We start from the raw sequence: 27691 nt of genomic DNA, 5'->3' as shown, positions 1-27691 counted from the left end.
TGAGTATTTGACCCTCTCATAACCGACTGAGCCATAATTGTAGCCCCCATTCTTAAAATGACGGATGCTTTTCCTTCTAGTCTCAAAATAATCTGCAGTATTTAGCTGTTATAAAGTCCATGCTGATCCATCACTTCCCAAAGAAGGAAATATCTGAGTCCTTGAGTTTAACAGTTGAGGCAAAGATGCCCAATTTTGCAATAATGGTTCAGAAAATGGTTAGATACATAATTTGGATAAAGCAGTTTTTTTCATTTCCTTATGTGTGCATTCCTCATTTCACAAATATTACTGGGATCCTTGTCTTCTTCAGGTGTGGGCCTAACTGTATTGTGTGTGTGTGTTTGTGTTACATACCACCGTCTGTGTCACTATGTGAGAATAAGACTCTTATCTCCTAACCTGTCAGCCATTTTCTTCAAGCCGATTTGAGAATAATGAGCTAACCTGGGATTAAGACAACTTGTAGGTGAAAAGGCAACTACTACATTGCAATGAGATGACAGACGGTCACATGCAGCAGCATATCTACACATACAGCAACACCAGTGTCATCAGACGGGAAATTGAGTTCAATTACAACATTCTTGATGAGATGAAAAAAGCTGCAGGCAAATAGAGCAAGGGCTTGATATTTTAAGTAAGCTTGTGTTTTTCTTTTAGGAGCGCTGTGGCTGCAACACCTCTACATGAATGGCCACCTCAGCAAACCCTGTACGGGAGGATGAAGGAGGGAGAGAAGGGGGAGTGTAGTATTAGCAGAAAGCCTGAGGTGGTAAGTAGCTCAATAGGGAAAACACAGCTAATCTAATACTCACAGAGGAAGGGAAACAAAATCACTTTGGAGGTCTAAACATAATTATTGCTAGAAAGTGTTAAATCTGTGTGGCTGGCTTATAACATTAAATTTAATTTCATTCACTATTCAGATAACAAAAATGCTGAAGTGTCCAGGATGCTCTTCTTTCAAGCCTGCTGTTTTTTTTGGTGTGAAACAGCCCTGGGGGACATATTGATATTTTAGCAAGATGTAATCTATTATCCTTGTTACAGAGAAGGGCTAACAAGAGATCCTGTTTGTGTGCCAAGCACTTTGGGCAAAATGCAAATACAGCAACTCAATCTCCCGTCTGGGCTGCACACAGCTGATGAGGGTTGATTTGTGTGTGTGTGTGTGTGTGTGTGTGTGTGTGTGTGTGTGTGTGTGCGTGCGCGCTACAGTAGGACTGGGGTTACGTGCCACCACAGTGGAAATGCAGTCTTTGTATGCTCTCCCTCCCTGAAAGACAATACATGGAGAAAGTCGGGGCTCATGACTCTTTCATTTTTTCCATCAATGTTCACTCTCCACTCTCTGCCTCTGGAGGCCTGAATTATTTATCTTACATTAGGAAAGAAACGCTAAGGACAATCCAAATGGAGAGAGCTCAGCGTGAGATACACAAACACACCCACACACATTCACACGGCAGGCATCACCCCCAACACATAGACATGCAGGAATGTTTACATAAATACACACAACCACACACGCACACATGAACATGCAGTCTGAATATGGGCGCATGGTTCAGTGATCATGGATGCCTGAAAAGTGTCATCAGAGATATCTTTGGTTTTCTATATTTGGAATGCTCGCTGAATAAACAAGGGAGAGAGACCTAAGGGAAGACAGAGAGAGAGCGAGAGAGCGCAAGAGAGAGCGAGAGAGGGGAGAGGTGAAGTTTTCTCAGGAGGAGAGAGATTAATGTACCAGTAAATTGATTACACAGCGAGCTGTGAGGGGGACAAAAAGTGATGCACTGTTGAGGAGGAGAGTTTGGGGACCAACAAGTCAAAACAGCAGCTTGTTGTGATGTAAACACTTCCAGCAGGATCGCAGTTTCATCACCACGACACCTGTGATTAAAGTGTAGCACTCATGGTATCAATAGGATCTTAAGATAAAAAGTGTCTATCAAATGATGTTTTCTGTATTACATGAGATAAAAAGAAGAGGCTGGCGTTAAGGTTGTTGCATTTTACACTTACATTACAATCACAGCCACATGATTAACAGTAACGCAGTTGCAATGTGATTATATAATATAAGATCGTTAAGCTATTTTTAACAAACAATACTAGAGCATCGAACTGAAAGTCTTGTCCAGTGTGAATACTAAATAAATTGCCACATTATTTGACTTAAGTTTAATAGCCCAGGTCACACTATAAACCAAACTACTGAGGCTAATTGAAAATCACTCCACTGCATTTTGTATTCTAGCAGAAAGCACACGCTTGCAAGTGAGATGTGGGTTTGATGCAGGTTTTTTATTAGACGGGGTCCATTTTTTGTGACATGCTTGTTTTTTATGGAGCAGTTATTTTAAAGGAAGACTACAAGGAAGGCAAATCTTGTTACCTTTGAACCGAGCTGTTTCCCCCGTTTCCATTCTCAATGCTAAGCTAGGCTAACTGGCTGCTCACTCCAGTTTAATTTGTACCATTCAAATATGATAGTGGTATTGATCTTCTCATCTAACTCTTGGCACGAAAGCAAATAACTATATTTCCAGAAATGTTGAACTATTCCTTTAATCCAGGACCATTTTCTCTTGCAGGAGAGAACGCGAGCAACCTTGACCTTGAAATGGCATTAGCTAAAATAATGCAATGTGAATCGCTGCAATGTGACTGCGTCCATAAGAGGGCTGAAGTTCATTTAAAACCTTTGCGTGACTTTACTCCACAAGATCACCTGCATTAAAAGAGCTGGACACAGTGTAGCAAGGTCAGCCTTTCGGCAATTTTGTCCCAGTGACCAACCAGCCGTGCCACTGCAACAAAAAATCCTTTGTTGGTCAAAAAGCATTTTCCACATGGACAAAAGGTATGAACAACTATAAACAGGACACCTTGACCTGCAAACAAGGCTAATTATTACTCTAATTATGAACTTTTAAACCACGGAAGTTTAACATTTTCTTAGGGCCTTTTAAAAAGCAAAGTAAAGTCTATGGGTGGGGCTGACAAACTCCATGGTCAGTGTCTCATGGTCTCACTGACCATGGCTGCAGCTCTTTGCGAAGGACAAAACTACAAACTTTTTACAGCCACATTTGAAGCCTATAAGGGATGAGTGTTTGATAGTCGAAAGGATAGATTTTGGGTGGAGCATTACTAGTCAGGCAACAGAGAGACTGAGTGAGTGATGGGAAGGGAGATAGAAGGAGAGATATGTAGGGTGTTCAGGAAAGTGACCACCCAAAGAGTAACAGTCCTGTCCACTTTATTGATGGGATGCCGCCCCTTACTCGGCTAACTGTGATTGCTTCAGCAGCTCGATCCTGTTGAAATAGGACCGAGCTTCCAGAGGATTATTCATCTGTGCTCCGTCTCTTTGGCATAGTCACAGTCAGTTTCATTCCTCTGTAACATCCATCCTCATGAGGGATGTGCGAGCAGACAACACACCAACTTGGAACAAACCTCGACCAGATGGTGAGTGTATGACGCTAGGTATAAAAAAAATATATATATATATATTTATATAATAATAATGATAATAATAGTAATAATAAAAAACAAAAATGTAGTAAACATTGACCATTAGGCTGAGAGCAACAATACATAGAGAATTAAACAAGTAACTGATGTTTGTACGGTGCCAACATCCCTCACCAGGTAAGACTGAAGTCAGCTGCATGACAAATTAAATGTTGTATTTACTCTCTTCCGTTTTCCTCCTCATGACAAACAAACCACATTAGAAGTGACTTCACCATGAAGTGAGGTGCTAAGGAAAGTGATGTGATGACTTTATGTATTGTTTCTCAAGTTAAAGAACTACCACTTATCATAAATAACTCAATTGGTTTACTGAACAGTTATTGAAAGGAATATTTTTCACAGTGTAAAGCAAATGCTCTTTTTAAACACCAACATAAGCTCAGTTAGCTGCAGCACTTATTTTGTTGACTCCATTCATGTCTTTCTGTAAATCTACATGGAGTGCTTGTAACTTTACATATTTGCTAACAATAGCTTTTTGATTGTATCTTATTTCTTCAAAAGTCTCCTCTACATTTAGAAATGTTAAAATGTTTGTTTCAGGCAGACTGACAGCAGTTTATAAAGCTTTACATTACAGACACCACAAGCAAACAAAAACACAAAAGCTCTTTAATGCATTCATTTGATGGAGTCAGAATTTTCCCCCAATCCTGACTGTGTTACAAGAAAAGTACTCTTACAATGGGTGCAGTAAAACATTTTAACATAATATAAGTTATATGTGCAAATAGGTCTATTAGTAAAACATTAAAAATGAGCTGTGAAACGACACTACTTTGTTAAGCTCAAATGAGGCATTCAATTTTGAGGACTGCAGCTTTTTCTTCATTGTGAATCTACACAAAGGTTCTGACTGACACTAGAATTGGAAAATACACTAAATTATCCCAGTCACATCCCGGAATCGCCTCATAGCTGTTTACATTATGTGACCGTTATTATTATCATTATATATTAATATATATTATAAAATTACAAGTAGAAAAAGCTGTGTTGAAATGGAAACCAGAAGAACCAGAAGCAAAAGGAGAAAGAAGCCTTTTCAAAAGCAAAACCTGCAGACGCACAATATTTGAGACTTGAAGGTTTAGTCAGCGCGTTAGAGCAAATAACAAAGTGTTTTTTAGCCACGTTGGCTCCAGGGATGGCAATGTTGGTCTGTTGGTTGGTCCACCACTTTGGTCCAGACTGAAATATCTCACAAACGATTGGATTGATTGCTATGAAATTTTACACTGTAATTGTACACTGCAAGTTCCCCAGAGGATGAATCTTACGGACTATGATGATCCTCTGACTTCTCCTCTAGAGCCACTGTGACGTTGACTTTTGTAGTGAAATGTCTACACGACTATTTGATGGTATGCCATGAAATTTAGTACAAACATTTATGCCCCTTCTGGGTGAATTATAATAACTTTGGTGATCCTCTTATTTTTGTGCCATCATCAGGTCAAAATGTCCCTTTGTTCAATACTTTATGAACAAATACCACATTTAATGACAGTGTCAGCTATACTTTGTCTTTGGTGGTAATTAGCATTTATTAGCATGCTAATGCACAATGATGAACATGGAAAACACAACACCTGCTTAGCATACGCATGTTAGCATGTTAGCATGCATGGCTGTAGAATGTTGTTTCTGTAAATATGATCTTTTTCCACCAATAAAATTGTTCTCTGCATCATGTATATTTAAATGTATCATAAACTCATCATCATCTTATCCATATTGTAGCACTTTGGACGACAATGGACAGAGCTGCCTGATGTACAGTACTTCACAGCAACAAGGCAGACTGCACTGCTTAACTGAGGTCACCACACAAAATGATGATATAACACAACTCTCCTCTGCACTCTGCAATCTATTGTGCCCCCTCCCCCTCATTTTGTTTGGTACCCTGTAACAAGTTTTTCCCAGATGCAGCAAATTTGCCCACATCTTCCTTCTTTTATTCATTAACCTCACAGTGAACTGAAACAGCACCTCGTTAGGAACATTTGAAAGGGACGGTGTAACAACCACTAATCAGATTAGACAGCAAGAAAATACCAGGGCATACACACACATACCAGGATACATTCAGCACACACACACACACACACACACACACAAACACACACACAGACACACACACACAAACACACACACATATATCCGCATACCCTACTTTTTTGGTTGTGGTAAATAATGAAATAAATGCTTGAGTTGTCATTTAAAGGGATGAGATGTGCAAAGTGAGAGGGGAGCCTTGATGAAGAAAAAGCTTGAGTCAAGTCATTTGTGTTCAATTGTAGAGAGGGAGCGATGTAGATAGAGAGAGAGTAGAAGAGTGAGGGAAATAAAGAATGAAAGAGGGAGGGAGAAAAAAAGAGACGGAGAGAGAAACACCAAAGTGAGAGGGTGAGATATGGAGGATGGGATGGGGGTCTCATGCTTTTTGGCAATTAAAGTGATTAATACCATCCCGCCAAGGAGGTGGTGGGAGTGGGGTGGGAGTGGGTTGGGAGGGTGGGGTGGGGTTGGGGGGGGGCTTGGTTAATGGAGCCAGATTAAGAATAATTGCTGCTCGGGCAGTCTATCTCTAAAGGACTCAAAGAGGCTGAGAACACCCAGAAGAGAGAGCAGAGGAGACAGAGTTAGATGCAGAGGTTGTTCGCACAAAGTGACGATACCCAGAGAGGATCTGTGGGTATATAAAAGCAGGGGGGAGGAGGGAGGGGAAGGAAGGAGGGAGAAAGAGGATGGATGGAGGAGAGAAGAATGGAGAACAACATGGAGTGACAGAGCGTTTTCAAGTATAGGGAGAAAACAAAGGCTTTTGTGAAAGCTTTCAAATCATCCTCCTGTGTGTTTTCCCCACAAATCCATTCTGGTATTTGTCATTTTGATAAAGACCTGATCCAGAATGTGAGTGTAGCTCCTTGTTAAAGGAACAGGCCAACGCTTTGGGAAATACGCTTGTTTTCAGTCTTACCGCGTTAGATGAAAAGATTGATCATTTTTACTCCTGTGTTTCCAGCTCTTAGACATGTTTACTGCAGCTTAGCGCAAATACTGTAAGCATGGGGAAAATACATTGAGGTTTTAGGAGCAATTTGTTTATGCATTGCTGTCATGTCATCATAACTCTGAACAAATCCCAACTGACTTTTGAATGTATTGGTGAGCTCTCTACTAGTGTGTTTCTACACGACTGAAGTCCTTGTATTTTGTGCTGGCTGGTGTTGTTTTCCTGATCTAAAACATCAACAGTAAAAAAGTTTTGTTCCTTTGTAGCCTCTCACCATTTGCACTGATGCTCAGCAATCATACAGACGAAAATCCATCATTTTCTTCGTCATCATTTTCTCATGCAATTCTATCACAAACATTTTGAGTTTCCTCTTATCACTTACATGCTCAATGTGTAACCTACAAAACTGCATGCAACAGAGGAGGAAACATTCTGTGAAATGAAGGAACTGCATTTACTCCACTAACTGAAAGAAAAGTTGAAGGAGCAGGCTGAAGAAAAGAGGGAACCATAAAAAACCTCCCCCCGATACAAATCACAATCACATAATAACTCCTGGAATACAAAATTTCACTGATGGACGACACAAATCACTGGAATTTTCTCTACACTGCTTTGCTTAAAGGCACCTTGATGGTGCAAATTAAACCCTTAAATAGTGAAATGGTTCACTGTAGTTATGACTTGTCTCTCTCTGTACACCCTGCAAATTTTTTTCGTATCCATTGGTTTTATAACCCTCTATGCAGCAGCATCCATTGGGGACACATCCATGTGACGTCAACCCAGACAGGAATTTCTCCTCGGACAGGGAGGGCAGAGAGAGAGAGTGGAGGCGTAAAGGAGGAGAATGGGTAAAGAGATGAGGAATGAGAACATTACACATTGGGTTGAACCCTTGCAGAGTGAGAGTTTAAGTGAAATCTTTCCCCATGGGAGAGAGACAGAGGGAGGGAAAGAAATGGAGTGGGACTCCTTGCCAGTCTGATTTGTCTCGTAACGAGAAAAGAGAGTGAGTGATGGACATGAGAGAAGGGGCAACTGAAAAAATGAAGGACACACAGAGGAAAGAGATGATAGTGAGACAGTGCTGTTCCTGGTTTTGGAGTGGAGGAGGAGGAGGTTGTAATGAGAGAAGATGGCAGCGTTTTTACCAGCATGGCCCTTGCTTAGGCTGCGCTGACGGACTTGTTGTCCTGAAGGCCTGAATGATTTATTAAAGTGAGGAGTGGCAGAGAAGAGGGCAGCCAGGCGAGCTCTGATTAACTAGGGGAGCCAGGGAGGACAAGCACTCCTCTATTATTCATTACTCCACAGGAGCACAGAGTGGGAGCATGGCTAGAAAAGCCGAAGTAGGGAAAGAAAGAAACAGAAGTGGAGTGGACATCTTTGCAGGCTGCTTTCCCCCCTTTTTTTGTTTGTTTGTTTCCCCATTTTTAGTATGTGCCCTTGATGCAGGACTGGCTGGGTTCAGTAACGCTTTATGTTTCTGCAGGGCCACGGATCTGTCTGCTCACCTCAGTGTCTGAGTGAGAGTGGAGCATGCATGCAAAAATGCAGGCACACATGTGCATACACGCAAACAAATCCACACGCGAACACACACACACACACACACACACACACACACACACACACACACACATACAGGGCTCCCTTCAAGGCAGTTTGCTGGCTGTCACATATAATATTCTCAAATATAGGGGGACATCAGTCCAGTTCTGGTCTTCACTGTAGGAAAACAGACATGGCATTCGATATAATTGCATCCAACTGTTGTCACAGCCATGTAGAGCCACAAAAACACACACATTTACACACTTGTTTGTTGTCCCTAAATAATGAAGCATAGCTCTTGCTGAGATCACATTATAAGATACTTTCCTGCCACCGGTCTGACAGAACCAATCTCCTCAGTAGTATAACTGAGATGGGTGTTTGTTCAATACTTAAAAGGCAAAAACATACAACATTGATGACCTGTGGGTCCACTGGTTGCCATCTTAAGGCAGAGGCAACGTTTACCCCAGCCATGTCTTCAACAATGTCTGTGTGTATATGGATACGAGTGTGTTTCCAACTTTTGTCTATTTCAACTCCATGGTCACAAGCAAAATTATGAAATGAACCCCTCCTTTCATATACTTTTTCTCTTTCTTTTAGTCACCATCAGAACAGATTTCAGATCGTAATAGTTGATTCTACTTACTGTCAGTCAGGGCAGGTGTAATGGAGCACATTTGACATGGTTGAGTGGTTTATAGATTATCATTGCAGGTATCCCATCAAACAGAAAATTGCGTGGTGCAGAAAGATATTCCATTCCCTCTATCACACTCTGTATTTCTCTTTATTCATCCTGCTATGTCATTGTCTCACCCCTCCTATTTCTCTATAGAGCCTCCCCAGCTCTGTTCTTTACTTCATGCCTGTAAAGCCCATCTACTCTTAGTGCTCTTATGTGTTTATTTGACCGCAGCAGTTGAGGGCCGGCCTGTCGTGTCAAGTGGGGTTGTCAGACCCTGATGGGCCGAAGAGGCTGGCTCTGATAATGGCCAGCATTTCTGAAATCACAGTGTGTATGTGTGTAGGAGGGGGTGGTGGGGGCAGTGAGGCAGAATTGAACATAGTGAGGAGAATGAGAATAAGATAAAAACAAAAATGTGCAACCGTGCCACCGACTGGGCAAGTAACTGCGGCCCTCCGCTACCCTGAACCAGCTGGCCGCAGACCATGTCAATAAGAGTTCATTTTGCTCCATCGTGGTTATAATGGGGTTTCAATGAGGCATCAAATGAGTTCTGCTTGAACAGAATCACTGTTCAGCAAAAAAAAAAATCTTCACTGCTGCAGATACAATTCTTTCTCCAGTGCAGCACTGTCAAAGATTATCAGGGAGAAAGAAAACCTTGAGTGTGACTGAATGTTTGTGGCCGTATGGGCCCAAGGAAAATGTGTATTGTGGTTGTAGGCAGGAGCGTGTCTGAGACTCAGTGATCAGAAAAATAGAAATCCTTGCATACAATATAAAGCAATCTAATCCAACAGCTCTGCAATAGATAGATCTCAGAGAGAGGCAATGTTGCATTTTCTGTTTCAACAAGAAACATTCGCAAATGTAACAGTTATTACGACACTGTATTGTACTGGATTGCATTAGATTGTGTTTTCTGCAGAAAATATTCAAATATTTAAACAGAAACAGTGTTTACTCACTACAACTTGTCATAGATTGCATTTCTATGACTTGCGAGCACTTCCAGCAAAGAATGAAATTCAAGGAATAAACTGAGCTCCCTTCATTTTTAATTCTAATAGTTTTTAGAGGTCTGAAGAGGCAAAACTTTTCACAATAAAAAAAGAGTACAAAAAATTCAGAAAGTTAGCATAATTTGTAAGGCAGAAATAATTTATTTCTTATCTCTGTTATCCATTTAATCATCTTGTGACCCCCCTCAGATTTATCTGGTGACCCCATGTTGGTTGAAATGACGACTCATCTTTTTTTATCATCCAAACCAAAAAGTTACTTTACAGAAAATGTGAAAACTTTGTGATTCATCATGATTCCCTCCATCCTTATATTCAATCTGATGACGTGACTCTTTTTAGAGATTGTATTTCTTCCGAAACCCACTGAATGAAACTATAGTGATATAAGTTACATTATCTCACCTCCTTGGTTGAGCTGTTGACTTGGATCAAGAAATATAATATTTTATGAATAAAGATGAGACTTAACATGGGCAGTGTATGGTCCTTTTCATCGGCGTGGCCCTCTAGTCGAGGCCACGAGGAGATCTGTTTCAGCAGAACATTATGTATGCTGCCACAGGCTAGAGGACAGTTGACTCCACTTAAATCATCTGAATTATTCACCAGAAAATCTGAAACACCACATTAGCGCACCACAACTACACACCCTAGTGTTTGTGGGTAAATTGTGAATGTGTGTGTGTGTGTGTGTGTGTGTGTCTCTGTGTATGTCATCATCATCATCATCATATGTTTTTATAATCTACATAAAATTAAAAAAAGAAGAACATTAAAAAGGAAACAGCAGTCAGCTTCAAACAACGTTGACACTAATCTTCCTCAGGGATTGTGATGAAGCATACAAGCGTTGGTGTTTTCTTAATACCAGTGGGGTAGAGATAGTCTACAGATCAAAAGGCTTGAGTCAGACTTAATTAAAAAAATATTAATCATGTGTGTAGTTTTTTTAGTAATTACCCTTATGCATAATAGTGCAGCTAATTGATTCATTAAGAATCACAGCAGTCGCTTGGGTGCTCTGTGGTGTAAAAGAAGAGGAGAGGGAGAAAGAACATGAGAATAAATATAACTTCAAAGAAAAAGAAACAAAGCAAGAAGGTTTAACATAACACACAACATGGAGGACTGATACCACACAAAACAGCCACAATAAATGGTGTTTCACTATATATTAGTTTATATTTGCAGGTAGTATTGACATATGTAAATATTATGCTGGTGCTGAATTTATACTTGATTATACAGTGTCATCTGCTGGTCAGTAAAGGACATTCCAGTCTTATCTTAGCCACAAACAAATGACTGTGACAGACAATTTCAGTGGGAACCAAAAACATGTGACTCGTGTATTTATTGAATATTTAAACATTTGGTCACTGTGTTCCCCTTGGGAGGGGTTACAGCTTAAATGCACAGCAGTCCCTAGCAAAAAAAAACCCTTACACTGAAAACTGATAACATAGAAAACACAAAACGAATGCACCACCTAACATTTATTCTACCACTGTGAAAACACACACATCCACAAAAAGGACAGTTTCATTGCCATAGAAAACATACGTTCTCTTCCAAACGAGATTAATTTATATAGGCAGCATAAAGGACTAGAGCCAAGTAGAAACCAGCCAGATGCTGTTACGTTTCTGCTGTGTAAAAATATGTCTACAGCCACATTTGGTAGGAAACTATTAAACATCACTCTTCAAAAATAATATTTGGCAAGTAAAATCCTGAAAGTGGTTGTTATTAGGATCCATCAGCAGGGGTCAGAAAAAGTTGCTATACACAATAGTTCCAGTAGGCATGGAGACAAAGAGGAAGAAATAACACTAACATCAGATAAAGTATTTGCAAAAACAGTGATATGTACATAGAGTACATTTTAGAAATATTGTAAAAATGTAAAAATTCCATGTCAACTTCTGACTGCTCTCTTTCACTTAAGAGATGCTTCTTTGATGAAGCAGCAGACAACTCTGTTCCAGTAATGAATAGGTTGATTTGGCTCTGATTGAAGCAGCTCTTTTCTAAATTGAGCAATTATGGGTCATGCTTGTTGACAGCATACAGCTACATTGACCTCGCTGATGAGAGGACTGAACACCAACAGCCACTGTTTGTATTCTGATTACTAACCAGCCAATGAGTCAGAAATGTCAACTTCTGACTGGAACACAGCTGAGCAAAACAGCAGGGAATATGGCCCTTTCGTAACCTTTGGATGGACAGGCTTAGCTTGACAGAAAGGTTTAGCACAGTACAGAGTTGTAGTTTTACTAGAAAAATATCCTACAGCAGAGCCAGTACAAATGACATCCTCTAAAAAGATTTATCTTTGTCAGTGAGGCCAAAATGTCTGCTGAGACTTCTCCTTCAACTCTCCTTGACTGACGGATCAAAAACATTAATCAAACCCTGCAGCAATAGAGCCTTTTCATAACCACAGAGACACAGTCCTTTCAAACAACAGTGCAAAGCTGTAAAGCACAGTTTTTGAGACAGTCCGCTGCACCAGTTCGACCACGGTTGATCATCTAGAGACCACTTAGCAGAGAGATTTTGGTCGAACCTTCGGGAAAAGCTGAAAAACAAACCAAACATTAACATTCATTTTCTGCATTATGGTAACAAAATCAAAAACGTCCAAGGGAGTGAAGGCTAAATTATTCAACCCTTCATTTAGAAATTTGTATCTTACCCCAAAGTAGTTGTTTGGAACAAAGCCCTCCCTGCCACAGAGTGAGGCCCACCACCAATCTGACCCCTCAGGTTTCTGCAGGATGGTGACCATGTCTCCCTCTTTGAAGCTCAGCTCATCGGCTGCCTGAGCCGGGTAGTTCCACAGAGCGTACAGCACCCCGCTGTTCTCCATCCCCATGGCCTCCTCTACACCTGGTAGTACACAGAAAGCTGGATATATATGCATGTCTAACACTTACTGTACTAGAAAGTGAGAGTTTGGACTCGTGTTTCATGACCAAATATCAGCTTTTGACTGAATGTGTATGTGTTCATATTCCACTATAGCTTTATTTTGAAACCTGTAATCTGTATTTTTCCTTAGTGTTAATACTTATTTTTACTTTAGTATACTTTAGTATAAGCCTGCCAGTGAATACATGCAAAGCTTAAGTGTAGTGTGTTTTAAGGCTTGTGTGTTTTCTGCCTGCCAAAAATGATATGGTATGAAATGCTCATATTTTAGGATACCAAATATTAGCATAAAAATGCCATACTGTTAAAAGCCTGCCCTCACAATGTGTCCTGTTGCAGCCATAAATGTAAAAAACATTTTATGATGGGTTATTTTAGCATCAGCTATATTATGTGCATGTGTGTGAATGACCTTTTACATTTAACCAGCGGTTAGATGTGCAAAGGTCAGAGCCCCAGTTGGTGTAGCAACTGTCAAATGGTGTCATTTTATGATTCATTCTATTATGATTGTCTTTTAGCATGTCACAGGGTGTGTGTATGTAGTGATGCATGTGTAGGTGTTATTGCCTCACCCCTCAGGAAGTTCTCACACTCCTCGAACCCAACAGCATAAGGATCACACTTCTGGGAGGCGGTAGCGCCGTCGCTCTGTGTCATGGCCATGACAGCAGCTCCGCTCCTCACCAAAAACTCACACAGAGGACGGTCGTTACAAGAGGCTGCACAATGCAGCGGAGTCCTGTGGGCCAAAGAATTGGCGGTAATTAAATACATCTAGGGGTACAAGATTGCTGTTGTTGCAAACTCAAAACTTAACAACACACATTTTATGTGGGATATACACAGGAGGCCAAAGACAATGAGAGAGTATACAGGTGAAATAAGAATAAGCAAATATTTACCAGTTGTGGCTGTCTGGTGCGCTGACATTGGCTCCAGCACGAACCAGGAAATCCACTACATTGTAATGGCCCCCGCAGATGGCATTGTGAAGGGCAGTGATACCTTCATCATTGGGTTGGCTAGGGTCATTCATCTGTGGAAAACATTTTACACGGAGTCAGCACTCAGACATTCTTACACTGTTATATATCAAGACAGTGTGATGTTAAAGGAAGAAGTGTTTCTTCTGTATTGTAACTGGATTCATCCACTTCATCCTGCTTCCAAAACTACTGTCAGCATCACCTTGAGCCAGCACTTAACCCGCAACTGCTCAAATGAAAGAAGAGGCTGTGTTACTGCATGACCAACAAATGTATTTCTGCGTGAGGAAGATGCAGGGATGTGTTGAATAAGGAAATGCAGGCTCAGCAAACCATCCCCGAGAGAATGAAAGTTAAATATACTGTAACATATTTTTCAAGTTCTTCTTAACGTCTACATCCAGAGCTGGAGCACCAGCTTTGGCACTACACTTTGCTGTCTTAGTTCAGGCTGGTTTGAATTAGTTTTTTCCCTAATAAATGTATTTATGGAAGCTGGAAAGATGTAAAATAAGTTTCAATGGTAAACAATGTAACCAAAATGACAAAGGCAAAATGCACTATTGCCTTCATTTTAAATAATTAATTAATCTTTAATCTCAATAGATTATGTTTATTGTTATATAACTATGGTTGGTTGTCTTCACATTTATATCATGTAAATTTCTTTGAATTGATTTCACCATTGTTGTTTGAATTTCTAATGATTTTGCTTCCCTTACTGAATCAAAGCTTCATGTTTATTTTGGTGCAATGGGTTTAGTATTTAAGGTATGATTATAGTAGTAGAGTAGCAGAGTCGTAGCTGTAGTGGCAGGGACAGTGTCTACAATAAGGTATACGTATATATTAGTATAGGCACACTCACCTCCTGCATGGCCTTCTGCACTGTCTCCAGTTCTCCGACCAACGCTCCGTCCAGCAGCAGGACCAGCGGGCTGAGCCGAGCTCGCCTCCCTGAACCTTTGTGCTCCCGATTGGACCGCCGCAGAATGGAATGGTAGCTCTGAAGGGACAAACAGGTTTCCAGCTTGTATAAAGTAAAACACAACTGCAGAGAATATTGTCCAGCACAGTTATTTCAAACAAAATGTAACATGAGCCATTTTATAATGAGAATCGTTGCCATATCAGGTACAGTGGTTACATAAAAAATGTCCCTTAACTGTGCATTGAATGCATAATGAAATATTTAATGATTAAATCCCATTATTAGTTCATTCCATTATTTATTCCTCTTGGGATTTACTGTATGTTTCATATGTGGTGTTGTACGGCATATCATTTTACTACACTACATACATGTATTACATTAACTGGTTTTATCATAATTCAACCAATTTAGAGACCATTCTCTTTTCACTAATGGACACATTTCTGTTTGTCCAGATATCATTACATCATCAGTTGCTTTAAGCACATTTCTTACTCTGAAGTCATGGGGAATCAGTGTAGATGTCCGAGGTGTAGGTAAAGGGGCAGGAGGTGTAGCACTGTCCTCTCCGTCTGAGGAGCTACTGGTTTCGCTACCTTGCTCCCCCCTCTGGCGGTACTCCTTCCTGCGAAAAAGCTTGTCGATGAGATTTTTGTACTGGTTCGGCTGGTAATGGGAGGCCCTCTTCAGGGGCTGTGACTGGTCCACGGAGCCCCGTCTCTTCAGGGCCCGGGGGATTTCTGCCCGGATGCGGAGCAGCTCCTGCAGGTCAGGAATCTCCTGGCTCTGGGCCTCAGGGGCCACCACTGGCTGTAGCCTGGTGGGGCTAAGGGGCCGGGGGGCTGGTGGTATACCCTGTTTGACCTTCTTACTGGGATTCTGGGAAATCACAGGCATGTGATGAACAAAGTCCAGCCGCTCTAACTCTGCATCTATGTCCCCTGGGTTCAGCACTGCAAAGGTGGATAATAAACTCAAATTTTTGTTGCACAAAGTTAACTAAACAAATATCCTGTGAACATAAAGAGTGTCACAATGTGATGTTGAATATTGTTTTACCGTCGCTGTATATGGCGGGCTGTCTCAGCTCAGGTGGGTTTTGCTGTGGCTGGAACATAGGTTGGTTGAAGAATTCCCTCGGGATGGGTGCAGCTGGTTGGTAAGGTGCCATATCACCTTCTCCTCCCAGGACTCTGGGGTGGCGGGTGGTCATTCTTCCCCAGTGGGGGTTTTGGAGACGCATGATAACAGAGAGAGGTATGGGCTTGTGCTGACGGGACTGAGTGGAAATTGGGGGAATAGAAATACGGGAAATGATGGGCTGAGGGTGGTAAGGGGAATGGGCTGGGGATGAAACATCTGGAGGTACTGATATACGTGTGTTACGGGGGAGAGAACAATGGGAAAACTGGAGAGATTGAGAGCGAGCATCCTGGAAATGAAAGAAAAGAGGGATACATTCTTGCAAATTCCAATCCACTGAATCAGTCAACAATGTAATGTGAAGGATCTCTGATTGTGCCAAATCACAGAGAATTATCACCTAACTCTGCAGCTCTATTGAGCTTTTAAACCTCTTTTAGCTTGTTTTGATTTTATGGCAAATGTATTGTATGGTTCATCAACAATTAGGCAACCCGTTTTCAACTACTGGCAGCAAAATGCTCTGATAAACCCACTGTAGGCTACGTGCTCAGCACAAAATGGTAAAATATAATAATAATAATTAATTGAGCCAAAAGGAAAATGTACACTTGACTCATATTCATCAGGTGGACAGAAAAAGGACTCCGATGGATAATAATGTTGCTTTGTGACTGCTGGATGTGGAGGTAGGGATCTATTTCCTGACAGAATTTAACTTAACAAGCCATTAATATGGTGCTGGTGTGTATGGCTTTTAGCAGTTCGGATTGGTTTCTATCTGATAGAGGCCAAATTATTTTAACAAAAAGACTATGATTGAGTTGAAGAAGCTAATGAAAAGTGTGTAATCTCTACAAATACTGGCTTAGCTCTGTTACACCCTGTTCTTATCTGTGAAAAACAATATCAGGTCACTTGCAGTAACTCCCATTTGGTGGATATCTGAGGCTTCTCCAGAACTCGAGGGAATGGCTAACACAAGGGGCCACAAAATAAGCCATACAAACAAATCTCTCACAGTACCTGTTTGATAGTCTCTCTGTTAACGCCCACCTTTTTGAGACTTGGGGCTAGAGGAGGGCCATCGAGGTTGGATTCTCTCCAGCTGCTATTTGGCACAGACGGCCGGAGCCACTCTGTCGCTGTAAGAGGAACGTGTTAATTTAGAAAACACATACAGAGACCACATACAGTACAGGCAGAGCACAAGTGCTTCTTAGGTCTCATATCTAAATTGTGGTCTGAATTCCAAAACTTCACATACAAAATAAAAGTTGAAGAAGCAGAAAAGAAAATCAACCAACTGTCATATGTGTGGTGAGGTTTCTTCTCGTAGGACACGTCTAGATCTGTCTCATTCCACTTGCCAAGACTCTTTTGTCTCTGCGCACTCTCATCTAGGAGAGAAAAAGAGATAGAGAAAAAGAAAGAAAACAGGAGCAAAAGTACAAAAAAAAGAAAGAGTGCCAGAAAGAGGGATAAATTACAAAAGGAAGCTTTTTATTTATTTGAGTTAAAGAATCTTTGAAAGAGTACTTTGACATTAAAATTAAAAGTAATTCAATTACTTTGGGTGGGGTTGCAAGATGACACAAACCACTCTTTAAATGATAGGTTGCAGTGTATTTTCATAGCTTTTTTTCACTTTAATGTCTAAAAAGTGGTGGTATTTTTCAATTTTTTGAGACATACCGTTAAGATTACTACACTGTATAAGAGTAACAGTAAAAATATTTATGAACTACTACTGTGATTGGCAGCATTGCTGACTCTACCTACTCTCTTGACATACCATAACTAAGTACCATGCTTAGCAATACAAAAACCTGACTCATCACCAAATTAGAAAAGATCTGGAACAGAAAACAGCTGGATAACTACAGCCACTTACCAGGTTGCCTGAAATTTCGAGGGAGTGTGTTGGACATTGGACGATTGAAGGACAAAGGAGAGGGGCTTTTCTCTGGCCGAGGCGACCTGCGGCCCATCTGGCTGCTGTCATAAGGGCTCAGCAGGTTGAAGGAGGAATGGAGCGAGGGGGACCGAGATGACTGGTCAAAAGAAACAGCTGTGGGGCTCGGAGAAGGGCTTCTATCCATGTAACTGATTGAGCCTCGTGGGCTCCTGTCGTAACGAGAGGGGGAATTACGCCTTGTGGTGTGAGGAGACTGTTTGGGGCTCTGCTGGCCATACGAGTAGCTGTCGGCTCGAGGAAGTGGAGAGAGTGCCTTCTGGTGCATCTTGGGGGATGAGTGTGGGCTGGTGGAGTAGACAGGGGAGGGTGGTATGTTTTTATTGTTGGAGAAGACGGAGTCCATGGGACGGAAAGTTGTTGAGCTCGGTGAGAAAGGCTGAGAGCTGGAGCTGCCATTACTGCTACCACTTGACTCCCTCGTAGTGATGGAGGTGTTGGACAGCTCGGTTGACTGAGGCTTCTCTCTGGATATTGTAGAGATGGTCTGAAGGGAAAATGTATCTGTTATAAATAAATATTATGAGGAATGACTATACCTCCGCGCTGGATAGTAAGATTTGCACATTGTTTCATTTTAACAAAGATAAGGCAACACTTATTTTTTTGGCATTCAACAACTGCTGGCGTGTGTGTACCTGAAACCCAGACTTTGTGTTGTTGTTGTTGGAGGAGGCCTCCTTCAGCAGGGAGTTGAACTCTTTGGATAACTCATCTGCTGTAGCCAGCGATGCATTCAGGTCATCATTTATTGTCTGGACTGAATAAAGACCACATAAGCACCAGAGACAATTAGCATAGGATAGTAGTCCCATGTGCACAAATATACACTGAGCCAAAAAGACAAATCAAGGATTTGTGGAAACTCACAAAGCATGCTGCTGCCAAAGCTTGACTGAGAAGTCATGGCTGTGAGGTAGCAGCGTTCGGCCCCTAAAAAAGGAAACACACCACAGCTGTTAGGAGTACAGTCTCACGCTATCTTGTGAGTAGTAGTAGTGATTGTGAAAACTGACAATGGGTTCTCATGCATCACTTAAGACATTTTATGGGTATCAACATCCTCCTGCCTATGATACAATCCAAAAGCACAAAGATTTGTACATACAGCCTCTGCTCTCTGCTGTCTATTCCATTTGACTCAGCCGTTGACTCTTAGTTTGGTTCAATAAAATTAGACTTGCTGTGGCTTCAAACTGAGAACACTGTGTTTAGCCCTACCCTTTCTCTCCTGCTGCAGGCTGCCAGCTCTCTCTCCCCTTCTGATGGAGAGCCAACTTTCTGTGAACACATAACCTGAACGCCCTTCATGTCTAAACAGGCCACAATTTCTTCATACCTCATATTCAAATGAAAATCCTTGCAGGTAATGCTCGCAATGATTTACTACTAAACTGTAGAATCTGTCATACTTGCTGACTCAGCGACATTGTCTGTGGTACCAGGTGTTCCAGCTTAACATCACATATGACTGGTCTGTTTGAAAGCCAGTTTCAGAAAGACAAACAGGTGCAGTACATGGCTAGTAAAGTGGATGACAGATTATGCTAATACTCCAGACAGATGTGTATGCCAACAGGTCAATCAGTCCAGATTGGGGTCTAAAAGCTATTCAAATAATGTGTTAATGCCAAAGAATCACTGCATGTAAATAATCATTCATGATTCAACATTTCTGGTCATAAATATACTGCGATGACAACAGCTGTCAAATACTGATAAAATAAAGACTTGAGTATAAGTTGTCAGCTTCTATGGGCAGTAAGTATAAATGAAAATGACAAATGTATGACAAATTTTAGTAAAAGTAAAAAGAAAAGCAGACCTTACAATAAAATTCAATACCTTGATAAATTTTCCAGTGTGATGATTCCGCAAAAGAGACAAATTGGAATACAAAAAGGTGAACTACTCTGTGGCATCTTCTTCATAAACTTAAAACACAAAATATTAGTGCAGCTTTCTCTTTTAAGTACTGTAAAACCTGTAAAACTGTACTGTAAAACCTTAATATTGTGGAGAACCTTTAGTTCATGACATTCTTAAAGGGAACAGCAAGTCCTGATATGGCCTTCATGTACATCTGGATAACTGCCATGTTAGTCTAAACCTAATATATTATTTCCATTACACTTTTTATAGTTACATCGTATGTTTATCCAAGTGTGTTGAGCCATCCTACACCTGTCCCCCGTTTGTAATCCTGCTTTAGTTTAACTAACAACGGCCATGCACGAATAGTCATCCAGACAGACAGAAAGTGAGGTCAGTCTCTCAGCCTGTGGAAAACAAGGAATCTACTGTTGCTGATGATTCAACTGCTGGGCCTGCTGTCTGACCACTCAACATTTCTGTGAGCTATTTTGGTACATTTCCTACTTCAAAACACACCACGGCTACTCTGAACCTGTAACATAGCATCTATTTGTTGTTTATTGTATTACAGACATCGTTTGTAAGAAATTATTGTAATTTGTTGTTTTTTTTGTACCCACTATCCCTTAAAATGCCTTGTCTACATGCTCTCAAGTTAGGCCTGGTACCATAGGTGTGTTTTTTCATACACCTTTAAAAACCTCAACCAACATTTGATAATACACATCATTGCCAGTTACTGGATAAGCCCCCAAACACCAGTTGAACATTAGCCAGGACTAGAGGAAAGCATGTGTTACATAAGGTCATCATGTTGAAGTGTGCAGCACAGTCAGATAATAACTTGACTTCACACTGTGTTCTGCGCTGTACTGAAGCAGGGAATTGTTGTGTCTCAATCAGGCCTGGTCACAGGCTCACATTCCTCACTACTCCTCCCAGTGAGGCATTCACCTCACACACAGCCTGGGACGCTTATCTCTGTCAAGAGCAGCTCACACAAAAAGAGATTACACTCTCACTGACTCACAAAGGTCAGGCCAATCACTCACTGACTAAACTCTCCCCTTCCTGCCCAGAAATTCATTCACCCCAACCCTGCCCTCCCTGTTAAACTCCTCTGCATGTCGTATGGTGCTTTCTCTGTTTTCTATTCTGGTTTTATGACAACTTTTTTGTGTTACTCTATTGTTACTGCCACTCTGTCAGTACACCATCAAAAACATATTCTCTTTAATTTTCTTGTAGATTAAATCAGTAAATATTTTTGGATTTGTTTATAAAGTGTACTTTTCTGTATTAACAGCATATAATTAAAAACATTGTTCATAACAGTGTAATTGTCAACTTAACTAAGGTTAATTCACAAGTTAATAGACTGAACCAAGGGTATAACTTTATATAAATGTATATCTTGTATAAATGTTGCGTTCTTTTTTGCTGTTATTTGGTGGTTTTGAGGTGATTTTTCTTTTTTTATCTTGACAGCTTGTGTTGGCAATTTGCATTTTGTCTTCCTTTACTTTTCTTATCATCATATGTTATTACTCTGCAAATAAACTAAGGTGAACTAAACAGCATAGACTAGGCTAAAATGAAGTAAAATGAAGGTTTCGAGAGGAGAAGCATATATAGAGAGGCATTTAGTGAATAAATGTTTTTCAGGAACAGCAGGAACCCAGCATGTGTGCGGTTATCACATGAGTATCAAGCGAGGCAACTGTTACACCTTAAAGTACACACCCAGTAGTGAGATGTCTTTAAGTATTGAGACACAGAAACACAGCCTACACAAAAGTCAAGGTGGACTGATAGCTTGAGGCCACTGCAGCGGTGCTGCTCTCTATTCCAGGCTTGCTGATCTGCTGCTGTACTTTGGTTGCTTTCTCAAGATAAGTTTCTTGGAAAACGTCATATTCACTGTCTTTCCAAATTCTTTCCAGTGCTTTGATTACAATGTCAGCTGGTTCTACCATTTTAACAAACAACAATTAGCTCTCTCGTGTGGTAAAGCCAAGATGAAACCACAAAGGAGTACTTAACAAAACTACTGACTACCTCTGCATACTAGATGTAAAAATGTGGGAACTCTGAACTTTGTTCACTCAAAAAAGTAAAGAGATCCTGTGGGAAGCAGAAGGGAGATTTAAGGATTAAAGACAATAATCATTAGCTTTGCAGAATGCCAGGGTGTGTCTGACCAAGACTACAAGCAGTCCCTCTCTTTCTCTTTTTTATGTGCTTCACCAACAAATCCAGATTACTCATCTAGTTTCTGTTGAACTCCTTATATCCATCCAGGCATCCATTAATTTCCTCCCCCTCCTGTTTCACTATTGTTGGTCCCTCCTTCATATCCTTCCTCCAGATCTTTCTGGCTTTGCCTCTGTTCACTCTTGGCAGGGAACTTGGCTGAGACTGAATGATTTTAAAAATTCCTCTGACACAACGAAACACTTCCCTTTGTGGCTTGCTTTTTCTTTGTCTTTGTCATTGACACCTAAAACCTCTGGCTGTATGTCATGCAGACAACACAAACTAAATTATGTCCCACAGGTGAATAAACCTCCTGCCGATCCCCACAGCTGTGATTATACAGGGCTGTGGTGATTCGCTTTCTTAGGTTTCAGTGAAAAGCATAAACCCTGGTATTTAAAGCTTTCTTGATTGCTCTCGCACAGCTTGATTTGAAATGTCCGGCATATCACCAGTCCCTTGAAGTTATTTTAATGCCAGAAGTTCAACGTCATCCAAAGTACTGTTTACATTGGCTCACCACTGTCTCATGTGATGGGAATTGTTTGAAATGGGTTGTTGGCATTTCTGGATTCTGATAGGAGATTAAGGCCAAGGCTAATTATGCAAATACAGGTGGGAGGTATTTTGTAAAGCATCGGGAATCTGTGTCACAGTGGAAGGAGATCATCTTCAGTATCAACCACAACCACAGAAAGTATTTCCCAAAAAGGTTTATCCAAAGAATATCACCTCTGGTCTTATAGATTATAACACTTTGACCAAACTACCATGAAGTAATAAGCTGTATTGGTGTTTTATCCCTAGCTACATGAGCTCTTGAGTTAAATTTGACTACTGTACTGTAGGGATAAATTCCATGCTGACATATTCAATTCAATTCATTTTTACGTTATTTATATAGCTCAAAATCACAATAAAAGTCATCTCATGACACTTTACAAATAGAGCAGGTCTAGACTGTACGCTTTATAACATAGGACCTACCATAAATGGCTAACTTCTTCATCTTCTACTTCCAGACTTGAACTATAAGCTTCTCAGATACAAAAACCCCACCCAAAGGACTTGTTTTTATAAAGCTTACACATCCACCTCCGACCTAGTTAGTCATTTAAATGCTTAGCCTCTCTACCTACATTAGTACACAAAAAAAGTGTGCATGCGCGCAAGCACATTCTATTCATGACAGCAACTGTCATTGCCAAAGACAACAGCCTTAAACAATGCAGCTCTACTGATCTGCTCAACCTGAGGGTAACAATCAGTCTCTGCAGACACTAAGGGTACATAAACTATGTATGGACCTAACGATATTTCTAAGATGATAACAACTAATCCCTATTCAATACAACCTGCTCTCATTCTTCTCTTGGTTCATAATGCAGCAGGCTGTCCTTTGGCATAGTGGCTTCTAGCACTATGCCAGCTATGCTATTCACTTCTAGAGCGTTCCTGCGAATCTCTCAGAGCTACACAACATAACAGACATTACTGGCAAGTTAGACACTCCATTTAATGCCTGCAGTGTGTCATGCTCATGCTGAGGTGCAAAGAACGCAAAGCAGGGCCATCACCAAGAAGTGACAATTATGTGAATATGCTGGCATGTGTGCTCAGTGCATGCATGAGTTTGATCACTTTGGACAAAGTCAAATTACAGATGTTGTGGTGACAGTGTGCAGTAGCAGTTTGTTAGGAAACAGGTTACAGCAAGTGCATCACACAATGCAGCCCAGCTGGTTTTGACTGAGACACAGTACAGAGTGCACAAGTTGGATAAATGCCATTTAAATCCTGCTCTGACAAGAATGTTTGGTTTTCTTGTAGATTACAGTTATTTAGTGATTAGCCCTGCTAATAACTGACACATGTGAAACATCTTGCAGTCACAATAAACAGTATATAAGGAACTCCAAATGTTACGATGGATTCTTATTAACACTTAAAATCATTATTAATATCATTCATCTACTGGTCACAATATGGTGACCATCCAACAATAATATCAGATCGTAAAAATACCATTCAATCAGATAATATCTCTATTAAGTCACAAAACCCCATAGCTCCCTGTAGATAGTAACTCTGGCTGTTATATTTGAATGTTAGTTTAAAGCTATTGGTGAATGGTGCTATACTGGCTGCACATCGGTCTATCAATGTCCAGCAGCTGACTGTTGCACTTAAGCTTTCCTCTGTGGTAGTAGACTGTGAGGCATGCCAGGCAGGCATGGTAACATCTGATTTTCATTAGTTTGAGAATAAGCTCCTCCTCGCATTCAAGATCCCTCACAATGAACAAGAACACCATGGAAAGAACTATTCAAAAGAAAAAAAATGTTCACGACTGTATAACTGGAACTACGAACAGACTCTACGAGCTCCACCAGCGATACACTACCCGCACAACACAGACACGTTCTTATAATAAAACAATACATCTTCACCTCACACAGTATTTCCCACGCAGATGTGTGCGTACGCTACTGGGCGACTTAAAAAACTTCCTCACCTCAACAAATGAGAGCCTTTCTGTTCTTCTGTCCCAAATTCGAGAGGGAATCTGAGCCGTGTTCAAAGTTTCTTGTCTTCCTGAAGTCGGTTTGCTCAATCTGTGTTTCTCTCTTGTGGCGACTGCTCCAGACATATAGTCATAGCTGCGTACTGAGTTGAGTTATTTTGGCCCGGAGTCCAGCCCCTCTGGCGCTCTCCGCTGCTGTAACCCGAACCAGGTGTTTCTCCCACAGCTGGCCCAGGTGATGCATATCTTCGCGTCTGCGCTGACGCTTTTATGACTGAGGCTATCTGTAAAGAATAGGTAGCCTTTATGTGGCATACATTCCTACAGGCACATAAAGATAACTATAGTCAGCTTTATAACCCCAGCAGTTATAACCCTCCTTTGCATACAGAACTCTAATAATCATTTATGCTAAAATATAAACAATAAAATATTATACTTTAATACATCAAATGCTAAAGATATTCAACCTATATATGAACACAATGATTACAAATGTGTATTTTATCTAATATTAATATTATCATGACCACTTTCATACATGTTTATAAAACACTGTACATACATACTATAATGTCCAGTACTGTGTACAAAATGTCATACTGCATGATGCATATGCAGTATGACATATAGAAATGTGGTAGGCTATAAGCCTGTCGTATATATGAGTGATAATCTTACAAATTGAAGAAAGAAATTACAAATTGTGGTGGATGTTAATAGGTAGATCGTATGTTATGGTTCTACAGTATGTACATGTATATTCAGCTGAATGTGAAACTCTTCCAATGAAACGTCAGTATATATCTAGGTTCTCTGGGCTGGCGTAAATTCACATTATTTAAAAAGGTTATTTGCACAAGTGGGCGGGTTTGTGGCTGACTTTGTCAATCATTTAACGTCACCGCGTAACCTCAACGTGCTCCGCCCTACGGTGTTGAACTGTTTCCGCCAAGATGGTTGTTGGTGCCTTCCCTATCGCCAAGCTCCTCTACCTCGGAGTGAGGCAGATGAGCAAGCCTGTAGCGAACCGATTAAAAGCGGGAGCACGAAGAAGCGAGTTCTTTAAGAATTACATCTGTCTGCCGCCGGCACAGCGTGAGTAACCGAGCTAACGGCTACCAGTGACCGCTAGATTTCAGTGTCAGAGACCCGGACGAGGGGATAAAGTGAGGGGGGCTGCAACAACCAATGAGATTGCATTTGTCAGGACCGCTTACCCAATCATCTTTATGGGTTTATCTTGTCGACCAATAGCAGCCAGGCAAGCTCGAAGAGGGCGGGTCTTGTCTGTCATTGAACAGGTTGTATGAAGCCTTTGCTTTGCTGTCTGTACAGGACAGCAGTCTGAATGTTTTTTTTTGCCCCACGTCCTGTTCAGAATTTGACATCAGGTTTGAATAGATGACAATATTTCAGACCAGTCACTGTGCGCTGTTGTTTAGACACATTAGACAATTCTCTCTGTTTAGACAGACACAATGGAAGTAAGAACTAATTTTATACAACGTCAGTATAACAGTAATATAACAGTATAAAGACAACTAGTCTAAAAAAAGCAAACAAGCTCTGACACAATAAATCTTCACAACATTTAAACTAGTCACACAAAATGAAACAGAACAACTAAACCAAGAATGGGACACAATAGCACATTAAAAGGTGAGCAAATCTCTCCAGTGTTAGACTCTTAGTGAAAGCATAAAAATTTAGAAACATTTGTTGTGATCATTCAAAAGATATCTCACTCAGGGTTGACTGAGCGCTTCATCAGTGCTAGAAAAATAAAATAAAATGGACAATAACGTGGAAACATGGACATGTATTCAGATTGTGTTAGTTCCAGCTGAAACAGATCAGTTCACAGGTGGTGGTGGTGGTGGTGGCTGTTAAAGGCTTGGTCTTTGGTACAGACATCAAAATGTTCCCTGCCGTATTTGAATTAAGGCAAACAAACTGTGCTTGAGAGAAGTGTGCCCTAAGAACAGTTGTCCTGGCATTTGTACATCACATTGAATTCATAATACAAACAGTATGTGAGCACATGCATGTCATTGCATTCTCACATGTATTTCAAATTTCAAATTGTGAGCAACACCCAAATATCATATTGATTTTTTTTTCTCACAGTTTACCACTGGATTGAGATGAGAACAAAGATGCGGATCATGGGCTTTCGGGGTTCCGTCATTAAGCCACTGAATGAGGATGCGGCTGCAGAGCTGGGTGCAGAGTTGCTGGGAGAGGCAGTCATCTTCCTCATTGGTGGTGGATGTATGGTGCTGGAGTACAGCAGGCAGGCTGCTAACTCTCGCCGCAAAGAAGATGAGCTGAACGAGACCATCACAAGCCTACAGACTCAACTAGCAGAAGTAACACTAACCACAGAGACTCTAGATGCTCAGCTGAGAGAGATCAACAGGCAACTGATGTCCTTTCCTGTTCCCAACAAAAAGTGATTAAATTAGTTGTTTTCTATATGACGTGGCCCTGTTTGTTGGTCTGTGTGTGAAAGAACAAGAATGCACGAACATAGTACTGCCATATGTGCAGCCTGATAACAACCCTGCTTCACACACTGTCCCCCGCCCATTAAGTTGGGTGGAAGAGGTACATAAGCATATCAGTGCGTTGTGGATTTGGGTGCTATCATTAGCTCATGCTTTGAGCAACTAGTTGTAAATGGGAATTGCTATGATATTCATAGTGTATTTCTATAGTTGATCTTGCATCTTGCATGAACATTATGGCGACTTAAAAGTTAATATATTTTATAACAGCTCCAGCATATTTCTTTCTTTTTATTTCACTGATTGTCAGGCCCCTAATCACTTAGGAAACGCTGTTTTTTCGCTCCATGCTTTGTTGTGAGTGATTATTTAATGTCACTCATAACTGAGCAACATTCTGTGCGCTTGATTGAAGGCCAAAAACAAACAAACATTGGGTCACATCAATGGAATATTATGTGTTTGCCCCTACAGTTTCATGGATATGTTATGTTGTATTTACACTGTAAATCGCTTTTCTGATTCATATACAATGGCTGTGATGACAACTGTAAAAGGAGGGTGTAAAATAAAATGGTATGCTGTCTGTTAAAAGAATCTGTCATATTACACACAAATGAAGAGAATACAAACTTCACTGAAAATTATGAGTAACTCCAGATCCAAGTGATTATTTTTGTAAATTGTACATCGCTTCA

General features: G+C 40.7%; 2 protein-coding genes across 3 annotated transcripts; one reads left to right on the top strand and one right to left on the bottom strand.

Annotated features, from left to right (window-relative positions):
* Positions 1 to 11168: 11168 nt before the first annotated feature.
* On the bottom strand, positions 11169 to 24602 carry ppp1r13l (protein phosphatase 1, regulatory subunit 13 like). Of its 2 annotated transcripts, none has more exons than XM_070905565.1 (13): positions 24475 to 24602; positions 18699 to 18761; positions 18467 to 18588; positions 17748 to 18315; positions 17161 to 17253; positions 16880 to 16998; positions 15770 to 16142; positions 15206 to 15663; positions 14645 to 14782; positions 13693 to 13826; positions 13363 to 13529; positions 12552 to 12745; positions 11169 to 12434 (listed from the first exon to the last, which is right to left on the bottom strand). In XM_070905565.1, the coding sequence occupies exons 2-13, from the start codon at positions 18733 to 18735 to the stop codon at positions 12399 to 12401; spliced, it is 2439 nt and encodes an 812-aa protein (XP_070761666.1). In that variant the 5' UTR covers positions 18736 to 18761; positions 24475 to 24602; the 3' UTR covers positions 11169 to 12398. The 2 variants fall into 2 exon arrangements, with proteins under 2 accessions (XP_070761666.1, XP_070761667.1); XM_070905566.1 differs by having other exon boundaries at positions 16910 to 16998.
* Positions 24603 to 25439: 837 nt separating this feature from the next.
* Positions 25440 to 27574, top strand: opa3 (outer mitochondrial membrane lipid metabolism regulator OPA3). The gene is made up of 2 exons (XM_070906413.1): positions 25440 to 25581; positions 26614 to 27574. Exons 1-2 carry the CDS (start codon positions 25440 to 25442, stop codon positions 26940 to 26942), a joined length of 471 nt encoding a protein of 156 aa, XP_070762514.1. The 3' UTR covers positions 26943 to 27574.
* The last annotated feature ends 117 nt before the right edge of the window (positions 27575 to 27691 follow it).

This window comes from Enoplosus armatus, chromosome 5 (assembly GCF_043641665.1).
Source record: "Enoplosus armatus isolate fEnoArm2 chromosome 5, fEnoArm2.hap1, whole genome shotgun sequence".
Classification (NCBI taxonomy): domain Eukaryota; kingdom Metazoa; phylum Chordata; class Actinopteri; order Centrarchiformes; family Enoplosidae; genus Enoplosus; species Enoplosus armatus.
The sequence above is the reverse complement of the archived record's forward strand: the minus strand, read 5'-3'. Positions and strand labels throughout refer to the sequence as shown.

Bases quoted from the DNA above. Each gene is read 5' to 3' on its own strand.
- ppp1r13l (XM_070905565.1), bottom strand. From the start codon at position 18,735: ATGACTTCTCAGTCAAGCTTTGGCAGCAGCATGCTTT. The intron at 16,143-16,879 runs GTACTGTGAGAG...TTTCATTTCCAG, and splicing joins ACAGAGAGACTATCAAACAG to GATGCTCGCTCTCAATCTCT. The intron at 12,746-13,362 runs GTGAGGCAATAA...GTGTACTACCAG, and splicing joins GTGTGAGAACTTCCTGAGGG to GTGTAGAGGAGGCCATGGGG.
- opa3 (XM_070906413.1), top strand. From the start codon at position 25,440: ATGGTTGTTGGTGCCTTCCCTATCGCCAAGCTCCTCTACCTCGGAGTG. The intron at 25,582-26,613 runs GTGAGTAACCGA...TTTTTCTCACAG, and splicing joins CTGTCTGCCGCCGGCACAGC to TTTACCACTGGATTGAGATG.